Consider the following 20,915-nt stretch of genomic DNA (forward strand, 5'->3'; position numbering starts at 1 on the left):
AGTCATGCGATGGCATTAATATTTGTTTGTATGGGCAGTCAATGATCTTGAAAAATTCTTTGTTTTGTTTACCTGTTATAACATGTGATGATATTTAAGAACAACTGTCCCCCAAGTGTGTAAAACAATTATAGGATTGTATTAATAACAAGGCTAGGTGTCATAAAGTTGAGAAATATATAGTCATTTGTAAACATTTAATTCATAATTTTTTATCTTAGAATTTCATTACAAAAATGATTTAAAACGAATAAAGGATGACTTTTGATTTAACATAAAGAACTTCTTATCATATTCTTTTACCGTTGTCATTTCTATATATGTTTGATGGCTATCAGCGAAAAGTCTTGTCTTGCATATTCACATATATTCTGGTACTTTTTAATATTTATTACATTCAGTCCCCTTTCTAGATGTTTTACAACATATTGTATTTTTTTAGGGTTCAAGTACGGCAATGAATGAACAGGAAGGAGAGCTCCAATGGCTGAACTTCATTCGGAGGTCAACAGATTCCGAAAACTCCAACATGATGGCCAAACATATAAATGGCAAGGTATATACATATTACCTATTTATTTGAGTATCCGAAAACATGCAAATGTTATGGGCATTCATAAAACCTATTTATCCATAGAAAAAAGTAAAATCACAAAAATACTTAGCTCCGAGGAAAATTAAAAAAAGACACAAGACAAAACCAAAAGCTCAAACACATCAAACGAAGCGATAACAACTGTCATATTCCTGACTTTGTACAGACATTTTCTTATGTAGAAAATGGTGGATTAAACCTGGTGTTATAGCTAGCTAAACCTCTTACGTGCATGGCAGTCGCATCAAATTAATATTGCCAACGAGTTGATCGAAATTGAGGGTGTGGGATCGTAACCCTTTTCCCTCGTATTTCTCTTTAAAGTACGTTTAATCAAATCTATATATATATTCACTTTAATGTAAGGAAGCTGGTATGTATACATCTTGCCCTTCCAAAACTTTGTATCGTGCAAGATTGGTTGTTTAGTGTTTACTGTCCAGTGGCAAATATATCATGTGTGTTCAGGACAAGTTGTTTTGTTCAATCTTGTAATTGAAGATTGATTTTTGTTTTGTCTAGTAAAAGAATGTGACTATTGAACTTTTGTTGTAAACTTATGTAAATGAGTTCATTCATGTTAATTCTACAATTTTCCCAGATGAATCGGACACTGAAAGCTTCGGATACAAATTGTACTTCAATGACCCTTAAGTTCTCCGCACATGTTGAGCAGTTTTTAAAAATCGTTAATTACGAATAATAAATATAGATTTTATCTGTCTATTGTGGTGACAAGTTAAATAAAATATGTACATTTCTGAATCACTTTACTCTGAAACCGACAACTTCTTGAGACAGTAATTAAAACTATTTGAAATATGTGTAAGATATGTGTAAAGACAATACACCAATTTAAAATGATTAAATGTAAATTTCTTTCATCTTGTCATAAGCTGTCATAGATCACGCGGCGGGATCCAGTAAAGCTAGACACTGTTTCGTATTATACCCCGTGAAAAGTCAGGTCAAATAAAATTTATTTCTGCGCGTGAAAATGAAAGAAAATGTCAGTTTCATCAACTATCTTTCTTTGTCCTTGATGACACTAATTGAATGTATTGGAGTTTAGACAGTGTTTCTCCTTACTTAGTACATGCAGAATTCTAATTAGTATCAGAATGTCATCGTGTTTATTCGAGACAGGAAAAGTCTAACTGAAAGATGCTTGAAATTTATAGCCACTTGTAGATTGCGATATGTGTTTCTAATAATCTTATAACGACTTATTAAAAGTTGAACATAGCAAATATTTAGCCCTTGAGTTGATGATATGCCACTTGTTCGCACTGCAAGCAGTACTAAATAATTAATGGAAACTTTTCGAGGAACATTAAGAGAAACACGTGTGTTTAATTTCGTTTGATGATACGAAATTTCGTGAGAAAGAGATATTTTTATAAAGTTGTGTCACATTTTTATGATTTTGTTAAAATTATGTTAAATTTTCTTTCTCATCAAAACGATGAACTCATAAATAAACATTCCGTCGGCTTCAAAAAGGGTTACAAGATGTTATTAAAATTACACTAAAGTAGAAAGATATGTTTTAAAGTAAAATTGTGAAATCCATTTATGAAATATTTCGTTACCTACTGCATTTTTTTTATTCACATTTCAATAATTATTATGTACATTCACAAATGTCCATGTAAATTATTCGACAATATTCAGCTAAACAAAATAAAAAACAAAATCAAATCAATTTGAACAAATGAATAAATGTAATGAAAATTAAAATTAAAATGTGTGCCTATCTGTCAAGGTTTGTATAGTAGCATCTTACTACACAAATCCCTATGAAACAAAAAGATGACAAGGAAAAGAATGTATAATTTTGCATAAATTTACTGTTTTTGTTATATTGTGAATATGATCTGGAATTTTCATCGCCAAATAACAGAAATGCCGCAATAATTTATATTTTTATAAATATATGAGTTTATTATGCAGAGAAATAAATAGCTCTAATGTAGGCGAGAAGCACAAAATAATCTGTTTGAAATTTTAATGATTTAAAACAATTTCATTATTCTTAAACACTTAAAATACTCATGTGATTAAAATTTTGGTCAATATCATACATTTTTTATCCGACTGTATTACCAGAGAAATCCGTTATCTTTATTATTTACTACAAAACCACTGTGTAACCACCTGTCAATCATCCCGTTAAGCCGTAATGTGATACCTTACAGAAGATAGGGTAAAGATAATCACCAATCAACCGGTATCACCTACCACTATGAGCGACGATCTGATTGGCTAATCAATTCTGAAATGACAAGCGTTCAACCAATCAAAACCAATACTTTTCTTTATCATTGAAATTTGGATTTTATTATCGGTTACACATTATGAAAGTAGTTTGTTGTCAAAAAGGTTTTATTATTGACACATCTATTTAGGTATTTTATAAAGTTATAAAGGACATTGAAGCCGGTCAAGAGATGTTGTTATATTCAACTGACCCAGTGTATTCGGAAAAACAGACAGAGGGATTTTCAGCTTTTGATAACGGTGAGTTGAAACTTAAATGTTTTTTTTTTTAAATTTGTAATACAATTGTCTTTATGACAACTTGTTTTATATGTTTATTTGCATGAATATATGCGTATACTTTTTATTGTAAAATGTTAATTTTCCCATAATATATAATGCAAGAATTAGTATGTGTGTGTATTGCAACTGTAATTGATCATGATGGCTATCAACTAATGTCAATAATTAGAAAAGAACACAAGGTAGCGGCCGTAGTTAAAAAAATTCCAATTTGAAAATAAAAACTTTATTTGTCTTGTAAGATAATATTAAATGTTTACATTTAATCGGGAAGAAGACGAAATGATCTAAATTCCAATTTAATTCCTCACAATCAATAAAGACATTTAAAACAATTCATATTTATTACCTTTATTTCCGGTTGTTTGATTTTTAAAATTATTAATGTTTGATTTATTATTCTTTATTGAAAGTGAAAGTTTTTTAGTAAACCTACGTCAAACATTGTAATACATTTAATCACTAATGCTAAAAATGCAATTGACGAAAATGCATTTGTTGCAGGCGTCTTCAGATGTTCCATAACATATCTGTTTGATGTGTTAACTGTGATGTTTAATTGTCCGATTATGTTAATCTATATTCCGAAGGAATCCCTGTGAATGCTGAGAAAAATCTTATTTATTTATTTGTCGCCGTCTTCGTGTCATCTTTTGATCTGTCAATTATAACGGGAAAAGTTCAACAGAAGATTCTTTGCAATACACAATTATCTAAATAGATAAAAGCTTTGAAGAAATCTAATAAAGTAATTTGAGAAATTCAAATAAAAGATAAATAACACGATGTGCAAAGAAACATTTCTTAATTTTGAAACATTAATATCTTTTGAAGTTGTTATAGATGTACATATTATTATTTTTTATTAATATCAATTCGTAACCATCACGCATTCAAGACTCTACATTCAAGATATTGTTAAAAATACATGTAAAGAATAATATATTACAAGAAATTTAAATAAAAAAATACAAGATTTATCATTTGGACCTTCAAAAATAATTGTTCTATACATTCATAAAATTTAGAGTTACTACCATAGTTAACATGTTCATATTTTCTCAATTTCTGTTGGCAGTCTCCTTTTTATTTAAATCATTCTCACCATCTAATGTTTTTTTTATTTTATTAAATTCATAAAAATCCTATTGATACTAGCTAATTGGTTGCCATAGTTTATATAATATACGTTAACCTCGAAAAATCTAAGACAATATTGTGAGAATGATTTTCCAATTGGTACCGTTTTAATATTATTATTTCCAATATGGGATGATAAAAATATCATAAACTTGAAAGGCAATCAACAGGTAATTGTTGAGCCACGCCCACCTGTAATTCGTACTCGGTAACCCCAGCTAGTGGTTTTTACCATGATTTGGCAGTATTATTTTCCAACAATGTTTGGGGTAGTAAGATGAGTCTCATATTTCTTTATTGTGAATGAAAATTAGGTAAATATATAGGTACATAATACCACAGAAACCTCAAAATCAATCATCCGAAAAATTACTACAACTATAGTAAACTTGTAAGAAGCGAATGTCTTCATTCTACTATTTATTTTCTCACGTAAACAGGACAGAGTTGACCGTCATTGTATATTATTATAATAAGAGACTTTTAGGACGTATTTATAGCACATCTTGGACGGTCATTGTTTATTAATTAGAATAAGAGACTTTTTAAGACGTCTTCATTGTAAAAAAAAAAGTGAGTATCGTTAGTGTCACGTGGTTAGTGTCAATTTTAAGAAGATTTGGGGAGAAATATGACATGTTATCTTAAACTGTCTCTTTTAAGATAGCACTAAATAAGCTAATTGAAATTAATCGTATTTTTATTCCATAAAGTCCAATTAACAGATTAAGGTGTTGTACATAATGTTTATTCATATAGAGATGTATATTTTTGAAATCTTCCTTGCAATACTTCAAGCTTCTATGTATTCATAGCAATTAAGGAAAAACAGTTTGTAGAACCAGAGACATATAATACAATATATATTATATGCCTCTGGTAGAACTAAACAAAAAAATAAGCACATTAAATTATAAAAAAATGTACAAAAGTGTCTAGCCGTTCTAAGAAAAAAGAGCCGGTTTCAGAAATTTTGTGTTTAAAGGGTTGTGGCCCAATTAAAAGTTTTCGAGATGCAATGCTAACATAAGTGGCACTTTACTGATAAATTCTACAATTTGTGTTAGTATTTATTAGAAAAGGTAGTTTTGTTTTGTCATCTTCTATTTTTCTTTGTAAATGTTATTAACTTAAAACTTTGTTTGGAATTGACTTCGAGCAGAATTTCGGTTTTATGTACCTTAAGCGATTGGAGGGACACGTGTAGGGAGGGATATGTACTGCTGAATAAGACGCTCTGAAAATATATAACATAAATTAATTTAAAAAAATATAATTTCCTTTTAAAATACTTGTAATTAACTATAGTTCATTATACTGTCGACTTCATTTCTTAAGTGCAAGGTGCAAACATTTCAGGTAAACTATTGCATTATTATTAATAGATATTTTATTACTACGACGAGTATTCGATTATAATCAATTATTGGAAAATGAAAACATTCAGAAAACCACCCAAGTTGACCTTTACATTACAAGTACTTTTCGAACCCACCGTGATTTATCTCACCAAAAAGGCATATGATTATGAAATTGCATTCATTTATACGGTTTAGTAGTAAAAAGGTCGGATTGTAATGAAATTGCATTCATTTATACGGTTTAGTAGTAAAAAGACCTAATTGTAATGAAATTGCATTCATTTATATGGTTTAGTAGTAAAAGGGTCTAAGTAATCATAAGTGACGAGGCAAAATAGTGACGAGGCAAAATATTGATAATTTGTTTCACCCACCGTGTCATATATGTGAAGAGAATCTATGGATAAAAAGATATATCTAGTCTAAGATGTATACAGTTCGGTTAATTAAATTCCTTCTAAGGTACTCACCACAGAATGACAAACCAAATAATGCTTTGAACCCCAAATAAATTAAAATTTAAAAGAATTTAATTGATATTTGAGGAGACAGGCGAGCTCATCAATTTCATTAAATTTAAACGGATGTATAAGTACGTGTAAATATCTCAAAATCACACTTTTAACGACCACTTTCATTAAATTTGAATGATATATAATAAAAGACATCAGATAATTTCATTTTCCTCCTTTGATCGAGATATTTTCACCCATGAGTTGCACTTGTTAGTTTCAATTCCTTTTGTGGTAAATATTTAATTTCATAGACCCTCAACATCATACAATATTATTAAATAGGGAGATTGACAGAAAAAGAAATCTTCTTTGATTTAAAACATTCGAATTGAATTTATTTGAAAGTGTAGATTTCATATTTTTTTGTATTCCCTATTATTTACACGTTGTATCACATTTAACTAGTCAATTTATTCTAGATTTTAAATTGTAACCGCATCCCATGTTATTATTGATATAAGGTTAAATGCAAACTCGCAGATCCCAAGTTTTTTATAGATCGATTTATAAAAGTGCATAGGGCGCGTGCTCAATTTTCTTTCATAAATACAAAAATTCGTTCAAAGTTGAGGATTAATTTTTAACAACCTCAAAAGAACTAAATTCAAAAGTTCACTTTTAAAATCTCTTTTTAATAAATTAACATCTTGAATTGATGCTTGTTTAAAAAAATCATTTAATTTTGAATCTGTGACATCTTCTCTTCAATAAGTGCTCAATAATAAGATTTATACCCTCTGAAATTTAATCCCTCATTACACGAGATAGTTGTTAATCATTTTTAGGGGGCAGATGGAACGCGAAGATGACTTTTTTCATTTCCAAAAATTAAAATGTACAAAACAAATTCGGAATAACAATGACTTATCCGAGGCAGATGGTAGCGTTGCACCTATGATGTAAGACCGAAGTTTGTCAATAAACCTGTTAGATAAGATTAATGCAACATCTGCCAAGAACGGACGATTTTGAGGTATGCACATGTCAAAAGGGGAGGGTCGTCAGTGTCTTCACAAGCGCTAATTATCATCCGCGGTGCTCCGCCATTGTTCAGAATCGATGCGTGTTCAAGGTGCAATGACACCATCCTATTGTATAATACAATTTTATTATTGTTCCTTATTACGTTTTCAAAGAGGAGAAAATGTTTTGTTATAAGAGAAAATTTACCGCATCCAATACCTGAATAAGGAATAATTGAAAGTTGGACAAAGGCTATAAAATGAGATAAATTTGTATTCCTTTCAAATAAAGTTTATGGGTATCAGTGCAAATCTTTTGTGAATTTTCGTGTTGATTTAATGAGTTTTATTAAAAGTGACATATTTATTACCAAACGATGCTTTCGAATCATGCTTTGAAAATAAAACCGAAAGTTTTGAAAAGAGGAAATTTAAGCATTATGGGAATTTATCAACCATATTGTTTATAAAGGCACAAGATTTATTCCTGCATAGGGCAAAACGTAATTTCATAGATTTGATTAATAAGAATCATGGAGAAAGCACCATAAATTCAAGTTTAAAAAAAACAAAACAAAGAAAAATGAACAGGTATTTGAGTGGTCAGCAAATAGTAGCTAAAATAAACGAATTATTTTAAAATATTATCATAAATTGTAATTATTTTTATCATCAAACTGTAGGTTATCAGACATAAAACGAATATCAGACCATTTCGTTATCATTATAACTTAGTTCTTAAATTATTTTTATTTTTTATTTTCAGAGATAGCAAAATATCCTTGTGGAGATTGTAGTGCGATCCTTACATCACGAGAGGAATTGAAAAGACACCAAGCGTTCTCTTGTACCAGAAACATGATACCAACCAATGGCCAGGGATCTTCCGATGAAGAGGGCAAAAGGTATGTATTAAAAAGAAAAAAATATTACTGCCAATTGGGTATGGGAAAATGGCGACAATGTCTTTTTTTTGTTACTGCTATATTTCTACTCTTCGAAGGTATGTTGTGGGTCCTTTTGAATGATAAAGGTTCTGCTTCTATACATCATACCCATGTTCGACGTGCAGTTACAATTTCCTGTGTCATTATTGTCAGATCTCTTAAAATGCTTATTTTGTTTTCATCCTAAATATGCTGCTGCAAGAAGTATTGCATCGAATGTCCCCCAATAACAAGAATGAATAAAAAAATGTTTTTCAGTGGCGGATCTAGAAATTTTCATAAGTGGGGACCCACTGACTGCCTAAGAGGGGGCCCGCTCCGGTATTGCTTCAGTGATTCTCTATATAATCAACCATATTTTCCCCAGAAAAGGGTAGACCCGGGCCCAGTGGCCCCCTCTAAATCCTCCTCTATATTTGATCTACTTTAGAGGTCACAAATTGTTTGTCAAGACAGAGAATAACATGTACACTGCGTCTAAGTTACTCAAGAACATAAAAACCACACAATAATGTTTCTTAAAATTTGCATGGAAATACGATCTCAAAAGTTTATCTTTCAAAAAGGCTATCAAAAGTTTAACAATGAATATATCATGTATTGTTGACATTCGGGGTCTCGTGAAGATCACTTTGTTAATAGTGTCATGACTTGTTATGTTATCTGATTGAAAACTTACTTCTGACAGTAATTAGCCATTACGTCTGTGGCTCCTACTTCAGTAGAGCTAGCAAAATTATTTGAGCAATAAATTAAGTTTGACACTAAATTGTTCTATACAACTGTGAAAGGAAAAATATTTCCGAATCAAAATGTACTAAATGAATTTTCATAATCAAACTTAATTTCTCATTTCTAATAAAAAATGACGACTTATGAAAAATTACCTTTTGTTAAACGCATAAAAGACTTGACAATATCTTACAAGTCATTGTAAAACTTTGAACAATCTGGGTCAAATGGGAGCTTGTTTTTGATAGACGATAATGCCACTGAATTAAACCTAGTCTTCTTTACAATAAAGTTCAATTATTATATTCAGTATTACGGTCTCATACAGAATTAAATTTCTATTATGAGTTTAAATGTCAATCATTAATGTATTCGAACTTTTTATATTACATTCCACCATATCTATTTGTATTGATATACGAAGTTAAAATGAAGTTATGAAGTTGAAATAGACTGACTCATAACTGTATCTGATGAGAAACTTCCAAGAAAGTACTTGAAAAAACAATTACACCACACACGTTTATGGCAATAACATTTTATGATTTTATTAAATTAATGGGGAATCCCATTTATAGTAAACGACCGGTATATACAAGATTATTAACTCCCCGTCCTTTTGCAATCATAAATAATGTTCCCTTTCTTTTTTCAGTAATAGTGCAGAATATATGGAAAGTGGAGAAGGGGACTATAGATGTGATGAATGTCCACAATCATTCCAATGGAAGTCCAATCTGTTAAAGCATCAGGTAAGCAAACCTAAAACACGTGACCCACAAAAAAGGAACATTTAAAATTCCCAAGTTTTCAGCCTTTTAGACGTCCTTAAATGATAAATAATTTTCTAGTTTTAAATAGTGACAGCTACTCAAAACACATGTTTATCCAAAATAGACAAGTTTTTGAAAAAAAATAATAACCTTACTTTTGTTGCTGTCACATTGATATAAATTGAAAAAAAAAGATAAATACTCTTTTAAAACGTATACGGTATGTATTTGTCACAGACATACAGCTTAAATGTGTTTGTCACAGAAATGGTTTTAGAATCCTTAAGGTGAATCTCTAATCAGGTTAGGAAAAACTTAAATATTTGTTGTAAATCTGTGTACTTCTTAGAGACTATAGCTTGTCGAATATGCATGCATGATGGTTAGGTTGTTTGTTGAGTATATATCCCCTTGTTTTAAAATATAATTTTGATTGAGTATATTTTTTTTTACAGGCAGCTCATGATGCTATGAAGAGATACTCGTGTGAAAATTGTAATAAAATCTTCACAGACCCAAGCAATCTTCAACGTCACATCCGGTCACAACATGTCGGTGCCAGAAGTCACACCTGCACTGAATGTGGAAAAACATTTGCGACATCTAGTGGCCTAAAACAACACCAACACATTCACAGCAGTATTAAACCATTCCAATGCGAAGTCTGTCTCAAAGCATATACCCAGTTTTCAAATTTATGCCGCCATAAAAGAATGCATGCTGATTGTCGTCAACAAATCAAGTGCAAAGATTGCGGTCAGGCATTTTCAACTATGACGTCATTGAGCAAGCACAAGCGATTTTGCGAAGGTGCATTACGTAACGGGCTTCATTTAGGATTTTCACCAGAGAAAATGAACACTATTAATCTCCACCAAACCACATCACAAGCTGGAGTTCTGAACCCTCTTTTTTCAATGTACCGTCCACCATACCCATTTTATCCGCCATTAGGAGGAACGTTTCCAATGTTTCCAGGAGGCTCGCCATTCCCAGGTCTGCCATCATCACTAACACCGTCTGCTCTTGCAAAGATGCGACAAGCAGGTTCTCCAGATCAGTCATCTGTGACGTCATACGAATCACATATGCATACTGAGAATGATCAGCCACCGGAGAAAAGAATGAGAAGAAATTCATCTGGTTCTGAACATAGCGATTTGAGTTTTAGTTCTCACAATGATAGGGATTCTGGATCAGGATCTGATGCAGAAAGCGAAAGTAGTGTTAGCAAAAAGCAGGACATTCCAAATTCACAGTTCGAACCCATTAGCCGAACATTGTTCCAACCTCATATAGTTATACCTAAACCAATTTCACCACAAAGAGAATCGAACATCAGAGCAAAAGTTGAACAAGAGACACCATTTGATTTATCAAAGCCAGGTTCAGCTTCGTCATCACCTGCTTCTGTAAGTTCGGATCGAGAAAGCACAAAAGTTCCATCAGAACAACCACTTGACTTAACAAGGAAATCGACAACAAAAGAAGTAACACAACCCGAGAATTCCCGAAAGACTCATATATTCGGTGACATGCGCGGTATCGGATTACCAGAAAACAAACTGCATTATGCATACCCTCAAATACCTAACCCAATGATGTTTGAGCATGCGCTGAGAATGGATAATGATCATATGAAAGCAGCTTCAAAATTATTGTCGATGCCGAGATTTCCAATCACCAACCCATCCTTCCCAGGTTTCAATCCGTTTGTTCAGAATATGTTCAAACAAGAATCAGCTGCTTTTCCAGTGCCTCATGGACTTAAAATGGACAAACTAGGAGAGCAATTTCGTTATACTTCACCCATTAATAAACTCAAAGAAAGATATTCATGTAAATTTTGCGGGAAGGTTTTTCCACGGTCTGCTAATCTTACCCGTCACTTGAGAACACATACGGGTGAACAGCCGTATAAATGTAAATACTGTGAAAGGTCCTTCAGTATTTCATCAAACCTCCAAAGACATGTGAGAAACATTCATAATAAAGAGAAACCATTTAAATGCCCATTATGTGAGAGATGTTTCGGTCAACAGACGAACCTCGACCGTCATCTTAAAAAACACGAAACAGACGGACCTATCGTTGCTGACTCACCGGTCAATGAACCCGACTTGGACGAAAAAGACGAATCATACTTTTCAGAAATTAGAAACTTTATCGGAAAGGCGACAAATATTCCTCATCCACATTCCGCATTTCATTCCGATATGAAAACGGACTACCCGATTGATCATCTCGACGAAAGAGCTGAGGAGAAAATTGACGGTAGTATTGATGGTGAAATTGACGAAGATGACGTCGAGGAAAATATTGACTGTTCAGATGATGAATTACTAGACGAAGAAGAAGATGAACAGCAAGAATCGTTGTTCTTAAAGGGAGAAAACTGTCTCGTAAACAACAATAATGTTGATAAAACTGTGACCGAACCGTTCAGTGCTGTCATTAAGACTGAAGATCAAAATGAACTCGAACAAGACTGTAGGCCACTTGTATTTTAGTTATTGTTACATCAATCTAGATATGTTTGCATTTATTTTTATTGGGAGTAGATTGTGTTCGCTATCAAGTTATGCATTTTTCCAATGATACCATTTTTTATTTTATTTTAAAAGATAAGGGCACGGAACAAATACATATATATTTTTCTTCTAAGCTGAAATTTCTTTTCAATTTACATATATTTTGTTGGTTATTTTATCCTGATTTTTGTTTATGCTTTATTTATTTATATGCTTTATAATTTTCTGTATACCAATAACCAAAAGCCAAATGGTGCTATGATGTTTTTGTATATTTTTGTTTGAAGTGCTACCTTTACCATTATTTGTTTCCCCCCTTTTTTTTTATTGACAATCGCTTCATTTTTTATATCAAATTATTCCTATATAAGGCTTTATTGATCATTTTCATTCTTCATTTTGTAAATTAAATGCGCATTTATTTATTGAACAATCACTGCCAATTTCATTTTCAACATCACGTCATGTGATTGTCACATGTTTGAAAACCACACACAAGCGTTTGCTGTGATAAATTATTATACATCTGTCTTGAGAAAAATATTGTGAAATAAAATAAATATTAAAATATAATTTGTTTTAAGTTATATGTATATATATAAAGGCAATAGTTATATACTGCTGTTCAAAAGTCATTAATCGATTGAGAGAAAAAAATCTAGGGTGCAACCTAAAACCGAGGGAAACACATCAACTATAAAAGTAAAAGAACGGAACAACAGAAACACTTATGTGCAACAACAAAAAAAAAACGCCAATGCATAATAATAAATAGAAACGAACTATTTGATAGCAAATGCAATATTCCTGACTTTTGGTATAGGACGTTTTAAGAAGAACATGGTGGGTTGAACCTGGTTTTGTGGCTAGCCGAAACCGCCCGCTTTTATGGCAATGTTAAAAATACCGTATACCATTCTTTATTTTGAATTAACGTTCCAACACAAGTTTAAAAAGATAATCAATGTTAAAAGAGTTTGTTTGAATGATTGATTGTTGTTTGGTTAATGTCATTGTTGTTAAAGTCTGTGTTATTTTGGTCTTTTGTGGATAGTTGTCTCATTGGCAATCATATCACATCTTCTTTTTTATATGGCTAATATTACATGCAGATTGAGGACGAGATTTCACTTACGACTGGATTTGAGATTGGAAATTAAGAAAAGTTCACAAAAAAATCATATTGAATTGAAAATCTTTCTAATCTGACACAAATTGAAAACTAGGTATGCATGGTATATTTGTGTTCAATTGGTTGACGCTCAGATATCCTTTTCATTTTTTGTCAATTAACATTTAAAAGAAATGGAAATGTTTTCATTTTCTTTCGTCACAGGTAAAAGGAGGCGTAGGGACTTTTTATCAATCAGACAGCAACTCTACGAAAAATGAAAAAAAAGAAACAATGCATACACTCGCTTTCGTAAAATAGACAATGATATACATATGCCAGACAGTTATCCAACAATAAACAACAGAAGGCCAACATACATTTGTTTAAATACACATGCATGTGTACTACGTATACCAATGAAACCAGTAGTATACGCTAGAAGATATTACAATAGAAAAGTATATGTCTCTATATATCAACATGTCAGAACCCCTACAAGTAACAATGGACGACTGCCGGTATAAATATCAATGAGACAGTAATCCCACAACAAACAAAAAGGAGACATCATACAATTCACAGGCATCTGTGACCGAAACTCTACAACAAACAGTAAGAGGTCAACATGAGAGCTCTTACAAGATACCAGCAGGGGCGGATCCAGCCATTTTAAAAGTGGGAGGGGTGCCAACTATATGTCCCCATTCAAATGCATTGATCGGCCAAAAAGGGGGGGTCCAACCCCCGGACCCCCCCCCCCCCCCTGGATCCGCCAATGACCAGTGTATACCAATATCAATAATACTGTTACCGTACCACAAATAGACAACGATAAACATATGCCAATGAAACAGTATGTCAACAATAAACCGAAAAAGAGGCTAACATTCACTATTGTTCACAGATCTATACTTGTACCAATGCAACTAACCAAAAGAGGACAATATGCGCCAATAGAAAATGTCTATATCAACATGTCAGCAAACCTACAACAACAAAAAAAACAGAGGTCAGGACATGCTTAATTACAAAGACTAGTATATACACATATCAATAACCCTACAAAAACAAAGTAAGCCAAAAATGTGTTCTATAATAATATACAAGATGATATATATACAAATAAGGCAGTAACCCTACCACAACCAAAAAGGACAAAATACGCTCTTTCACAATAGACAAGGATCGTTGTAAGTCGTGTGGAATTTACATTTTGTTTAAACCATATCACCTTATTCACCAAATGCTTCCCACTATTCCGCCAACCTATTATTCTGACATATTTTAATACCCCTTTTTTCTAAGAATGTAAAATATTACCAGAATCGTTTTATTCATTATTCGTTAAATTGTGCAACGTTCCCGATTTTTTTCCATGTCAATATCGATCTATGCATGGATTCGATTTTTTATTTTTTATTTGCCATTCAAAAAAAAAGAAGAACAAGATTATTAAACTGTCGACAGTCGTGATAAAAATGTCAAACATGATTAGGGTTTGTTATTGCAAGATTCTGGTCGACATGGTATATTTTATAAATCAAGTTCATTGCGTAGGTATAGTATGTCCATCGATGTGTTTGGGCGAGAGCTGTTTGATGTTGTGCTGTAAACGGAAGGGCATGATTTTTTCATAAGTGCAAATTTCCCGCGTTGTATGGTGTCATGTATTGTTTAGACAGCATGCAGACGCAATACATAACACCAAATTGCGGCTGCCGATGAAATGACAATACTATTTCTAGTACTAGTATTCTAAACAGATTTTGTTAAGTCCCATACTATTGTAGATTAAAATGAAAAAAACATAGGGTGATTCTATCTTTCGAATGTAAGAAACATTTGAGCATGAATTCTGCCAAGTTCTGGCGACAATAATCCCAGTTAAAGGCCTGTTATATTGACTTTTTTTACTAAGTTTCGTGGGAGGCTGTTTGAGGCAGTTTTATCAGCAACCTTCCAGCAGACGACATAATAAAATACTTTTGGCAGATTTCCTGACAGACATTATTCTTTGCGATACAAATTTCCATAACAATCATTTGGATTTTTTGTCATGTACAAATAAGTTTAACAAAAAGAAGATCTAATTCAAACATTTTAAGGACCTGTCATGTATATCTAAGGTTTACAATTCAACCCCCTCTGTGTAAAAAGTCATTTTAATAAACAATGTTTATTGACTTTTAATTTTCGGACAAAAGTCAACTGCTCCCCATTAATTGAGACTGAATCATAAAGGATAGTTTCCGAACATCCCACTATTCATTTCATTAAGACGCTTTAAACTTAGATCAATGTGATGACAACGTTTTATTATTGTTCCGTCACACCCACTTCTCCGAAAGTAGAGTGCAATTGTTTGCGTGTCAAATATTGCTTAATACTTCGTATTTTTATTTTCTCATTCTGTTTTTGTTCATCATAATGTTTCAGTGACACGTTTATTTTTTATATTCACATGAATATAAAGTTGTCAGTTTAAATATTAGAATTATTTGAATAATAACTGCATGTACAACGTCGGCTAGCTCGATCAATTGTATGGTGACAACCGCTGGAAACTGCAACTATGCTAATTTGTAAGGTCGATAAAGAAGCAACCTTCTTCAAAGTCTTAATGTTATGGCAAAAAAAAAAAACTACTGACATTTCACCATTTGAATATTTTATTCTATTATCTAAATGACATTAATAAAAACTGTTTTACAAAATAAATCAACGTGTAATTGTGAGTGAAAAGAGGAGTATGCGCAACTATAGAAATACAGTGAAACCTATGTAAACCGAATCTTGCATAAATCTAAAATCTGTCGAAAGTATACAATGTTTTTAAGTCCATTCATATCAAATTTTATGTATTGTGAACCTGATTAAACCGAACATCTGACCATCTGACCAAACCGAACAAAATCTCAAGTACCGAAGTAATTCAATTTAGATAGGTTTCACCGTTTTTTCCGTTTTTCGTTGTTGCCACATTCTCGTATACCCTACATCTCTACAAAATCTACAACGATCAGGTGACCTTGCAAAATGGAAAGTTGAAATGTTACTGGAGTCTAGAAAAGTAATATAAATGTTAAGTATCTGCGATCAACTTTCAAGATTCAATAAAAAATATATAAAAACAACAACAAAAACCACAACCAACGCACCAATACAACTTTGCAACCATGCACCTACTATAGGTTTCTTACATTTGATATGAACATACATGAACACCTGGCACGGCAAATCACTTTTTTTAGACCTACATTTAAAACTAAATCATTGAAATAACAATAAAGGTCATAGTTTGCGGAGAACACACACAATCGTCGAAGATCTAGACTGTTCTTTAAATCAATGCGATTGTTTTTAAACTAACGGTCGAACTTTATCAGGCAACTGTGATCTTAGTCAATATTTTCTGTTTTATAGTTTGGCCCTTTTTACTTATGTAGTCACATGTTCCATATATTTAGTTTTCCAAAACTTTTGTTACAAGGGTGAAGGTTTGGTATGTGCTTGATATTATTGTCATAGTAGTTGTATTGGAATGGAATTATACTTTTGATTTGGTTTACTTTTTATAAAAAATTTACCTTCGGTATAGTTGCTGTTTTTATCCATCTCGCTCAGTATAGTTTTGACGATGTATAGTGTTGACTCATATACTTTTGCAATCTCCACTAACACTTGTATCTTCTTTTTTATTAATAGATAAACAAATTTAGAACCCCTTCCAAAAAATATAAAATTGCAGCAAAGTTTAGGATAGAAATTACAAAGCACGAAATAAAAAGAAAAAGAAAATAATTTGGTTAACATTTATTTTCTCCACTAGTAATATAACTTTTTCTAAGTTTAACAATTTAACTTTACTTCCCAATTGTACTTTCTTGAGATTTGTTTTTAGAATTTACAATATTTTCTTATCATTTTGCTTTTGTGAAGTCTTCCGCATGTAAAGTGACCTACTACACAAATATGTCTAAAAATAGGATATAAAAGGATATAATACTAAATAATTTCATTCATGGCCATATTCCCACTGAATATTTTATTGACACAGAAGTTTCTTATGCCTTTTGAACTTTTTACCGATGTTTGTAATACTACAATGAAACATTTCACTGCTCACCGGTGGTCAACCAAATACAAGAAAAACAGATAACATCAAAGTGTCGAGAATAACTGTGTGAATGACCATTGGTCATTGAATCAATATTATCTGAGTATACTATTTACTTCAAGTATTTGAATTATTGTGAAAGTAAACTGTCAAAACTAATATAAGGAAGATGTGATACATCGGTTATCTTCCCTTGTTTGTTGTCTTATATTGATCTTAAACTATGTGGTTTAAGACAGGTGCGATATGGTCGTGAGAGGAATACTTATCACCGAACTAAAATATGTCTACGATCTCTACATGTGCATTGCCTTGTCATAGAGTATATCAGTGAGAATAAATAACAACGTGATTTTTTTTTAACGTGACTAATAAATTTAATTGCACACTAATGCTGTTAACAATTTACTTAGTTTACATAAGATTATTGTTTTTATTTTTTTCATTTTTTATCTTAGTTATGATTTATTTGAACACTTTTATTTCCATTCACAATTTTATTTAATTGCAAATATGCATTTAACATCCAAAAATATACAGTTATTATGGAATCATTATTATAATTCATGGGAAACTATTCTTTGTATGTTTCGGGAATCATGCTTACCACATGCTTCAGTGTTTTTTCAGGTAGACTTGCTTTGCAATATGATTGGTCAAAACCACAATATCAAAAAATCCACGTTATAGTAAACTTTTATCAAATTCACAAAAATATCTTACGTTAGGCCGGAACAGATTTACTCTGGTTAAATCGGCTAATCAATATGGCCGCCAGTGATTGATATATTTCTATACTGATAAATAATTTTTTAAGGGACCATCCAATTGACCGAAAAGAATCTGAAAAAAACCCAAATCTGTATTCATTTTTGCTAATCCATTCTAGTCACTGTTGGAGGTTGGGGAAGGGGACGAGGGTTTGCATCAAGGAATTTAACTCCTGAGAAATGCTGAAGGATAAAAAGACTCGAGCGTGGACACTGTTGAGGGTGGGAGAAGGGGAAGAGGGTTTGCATACATCAAATTTAACTCGTAACACTTGCTGAAGAATAAAAAAACAAAAAATCAAGAGCGTGGTCAACGGTATAAAATGAAAGAAAACAAATGTTCAAAACGTTCAAAGTCATTGCACTGACCTTGAAAATTCATTTAGGACAAAGGTTCTTGAAACCTTTCGTAATGAAAATAAGATAGACGCCCAGTGTAATACTATCACTTTAAAGTAGTCCCTCTAAAGTAGTTCCTTGAAGAAAGACAATTATCTTTGGGATGTGATACACAGTAGTTACAATTTGCAATGAGGACGGATATTGTCAAGTACTTTTAAGTATATTACATATCTAAAACGATATGTTAGTATCGTAAACAGTCATTATCGCAATTTGACAACAGTGTTCCTCTTACAAGGTTAAAATAGAAGTAGCTTGAGAATGGCTTCCGGAGGCTGCTGACAACAGATAAAGTCAAAACAGGATTTTTCGTCTTCGTAAGGGGCTTATTTGGATATGATAACTTTAAAATTCCATTCGATTTGCTCATTGTTTTCGGAAATCGCGTGTGCATATCATTATCATACGTTAGACACTTACGTGCATTACAGCGGTGGAATGTTTTCTTCCGGTTTACGTCCCGGAAATGCACCATGTTGTCCATTACTTTAGATAGCAACGTAAAAGTATTGTAAATATTTATAATACACATAATTTAGTTGATTAACAAAAATATGACTAGGTTAAAACATAAAGAGGGACTGTTGAACACATTTTTTTCTCTGCATATTGTACATAAAATTAATTTTCCTATGCCGTTTTAGATATCTCTTTGTCCGGGTTATCTCTGATGGATTAACATTTTCATTGCCAGTATACAAACGTATATAATGTGTGTAATCTGCAAGATTTTAAAATTCGTTCAATAAAATATAATATTTAATTTGTTAAGCTAAAACTTTTGATATCGATAGTGTTTGGTTAAAACTTAAGATGTCAAGACAGCTTTACAAGGGTGCCAATGTCAGTTTAAAAACAATTGCCCGAAAGAGAAACAACTTGGGGTAAATGTGTATAAAATCGGTAGTTGCAAAAAAATTGGTTTCGAACATATATTAAACGTCTCTTTAGTATTTTTCATTGTGTACTTTCGAGACAGGAAGACCCATGCACATACGCGTCAATTTGAACATAGAAATTATTGAGAAGGGCGAAAAAGAACAGCCAACACTTTCCCAAGTGTTGAAATATGAGACAGTCCCTGCAAAATAAATACGTTTGTTACCATCTGAGAGCTAAGCAACCGAAGGTTATTAACCACCAGGAAAGGGAAAATTAACAAATGGAATAGAAAAGAAGTCCCGCCCCGTTCAGGTATCGAATTAGAAATTGAACCAATCAGCATTGAGATGTACGTTATCGAAGCTTTTTCTGAAAAAAAACCCAACTAAAGTAGCTTTGATGTAGTTTTCTTAGATTTAATTAAATATACATGAAACTTAATTATGAAAGAGAAATATCATTAGACATTTTTAGCACAATATATTTATACAATAAATTTGCACTACAATTTTAAGGTATATATATGTGCTACCGTGATAGTATACTTATTCTAAAAGGTGCATTTGTAATGAGTAGATGCCATGTGTAGTGTCATTTATATCTACAATATTTGAATTGCTGGTTAAAGTTGATATATATATATACAGTTCAGAATATGAATAATAAAGTCACATTTTAGATAAAATATAAAGACAGTTGTAAAAATTGAAAAATTGCTTAAATGTCGAGTGTTTTAGTTTAACACCTTTACCAAAAAATATGGCATGAAGGTTACATTGAAAATTCTATCGCCAAATGCCTTAAGGAGAACGATATTAACGTTTAATTTGAGATGGATAAATTTTATTTGTATATACCGTGTATTTAGAAATATCAGGATTGTTTACAGAGAATATGTAGCTATTACATCTTCTTGAACACAAACAGCTTAGTTGAAATCCGTCGTATTTCATAAGCGATGACACAATACCGCAATCAATTATAAAAATAGCATGAACAGCCACCTGCCACCAAATGATTTTAATAGCACAAGAATTAATTCGAAAATCGACAAACAACTCGTCATTTTCCATGTTTAATAAAAAGCATCTTCAACCAATAAATCGCCCTTTTCAACACGCCCTTTTCCAATAATGATTTTGCGGGAAAACATCTTAAGCGTCTTGGTGAAATGAAGCATGGATGATAGTATTGTTATCTTCTTTGAAAAATCACATCTTAAACGCAGATGCTGGATATATTATTACGCCATCTTGTGATTATAGTTTTTCGTAATTGTTTCATACTTGCAAATTAAGTCATTTGGAAAGCCTTAATGTTTGTCCATAAATTATTATTTCTATTTACGACATGGGTTAAGTGCCTGTTTGGTTAAAATGCTAAGTATATTTTGTTAATCGAGTCAAATGAATGTTTGTTGGTAATAATTAGTTAATAATCGCACTATAATTGATTTGAATGTAAAAATAACTTTGAATAATTTGTGCAAAAGAAAATCATAAGAATGTCTGC

The 20,915-nt window shown here is 31.9% G+C and overlaps 1 protein-coding gene across 2 annotated transcripts in view; it reads left to right on the forward strand.

Annotated features, from left to right (window-relative positions):
• The window catches only part of LOC139501167 (histone-lysine N-methyltransferase MECOM-like), a 67,040-nt gene extending 54,349 nt beyond the window's left edge, over positions 1 to 12,691 (forward strand). For both annotated transcript variants that reach the window (XM_071290157.1, XM_071290158.1), the window contains exons 3-7: positions 443 to 556; positions 3,004 to 3,115; positions 7,902 to 8,040; positions 9,470 to 9,566; positions 10,043 to 12,691. In XM_071290157.1, the coding sequence (XP_071146258.1) occupies positions 443 to 556; positions 3,004 to 3,115; positions 7,902 to 8,040; positions 9,470 to 9,566; positions 10,043 to 12,097 (2,517 nt within the window). In that variant the 3' untranslated portion in view covers positions 12,098 to 12,691. The remainder of the gene's footprint in view (positions 1 to 442; positions 557 to 3,003; positions 3,116 to 7,901; positions 8,041 to 9,469; positions 9,567 to 10,042) is intronic.
• Positions 12,692 to 20,915: the final 8,224 nt, after the last annotated feature.

Source organism: Mytilus edulis, chromosome 13 (genome assembly GCF_963676685.1).
Source record: "Mytilus edulis chromosome 13, xbMytEdul2.2, whole genome shotgun sequence".
In the NCBI taxonomy this organism is placed as follows: domain Eukaryota; kingdom Metazoa; phylum Mollusca; class Bivalvia; order Mytilida; family Mytilidae; genus Mytilus; species Mytilus edulis.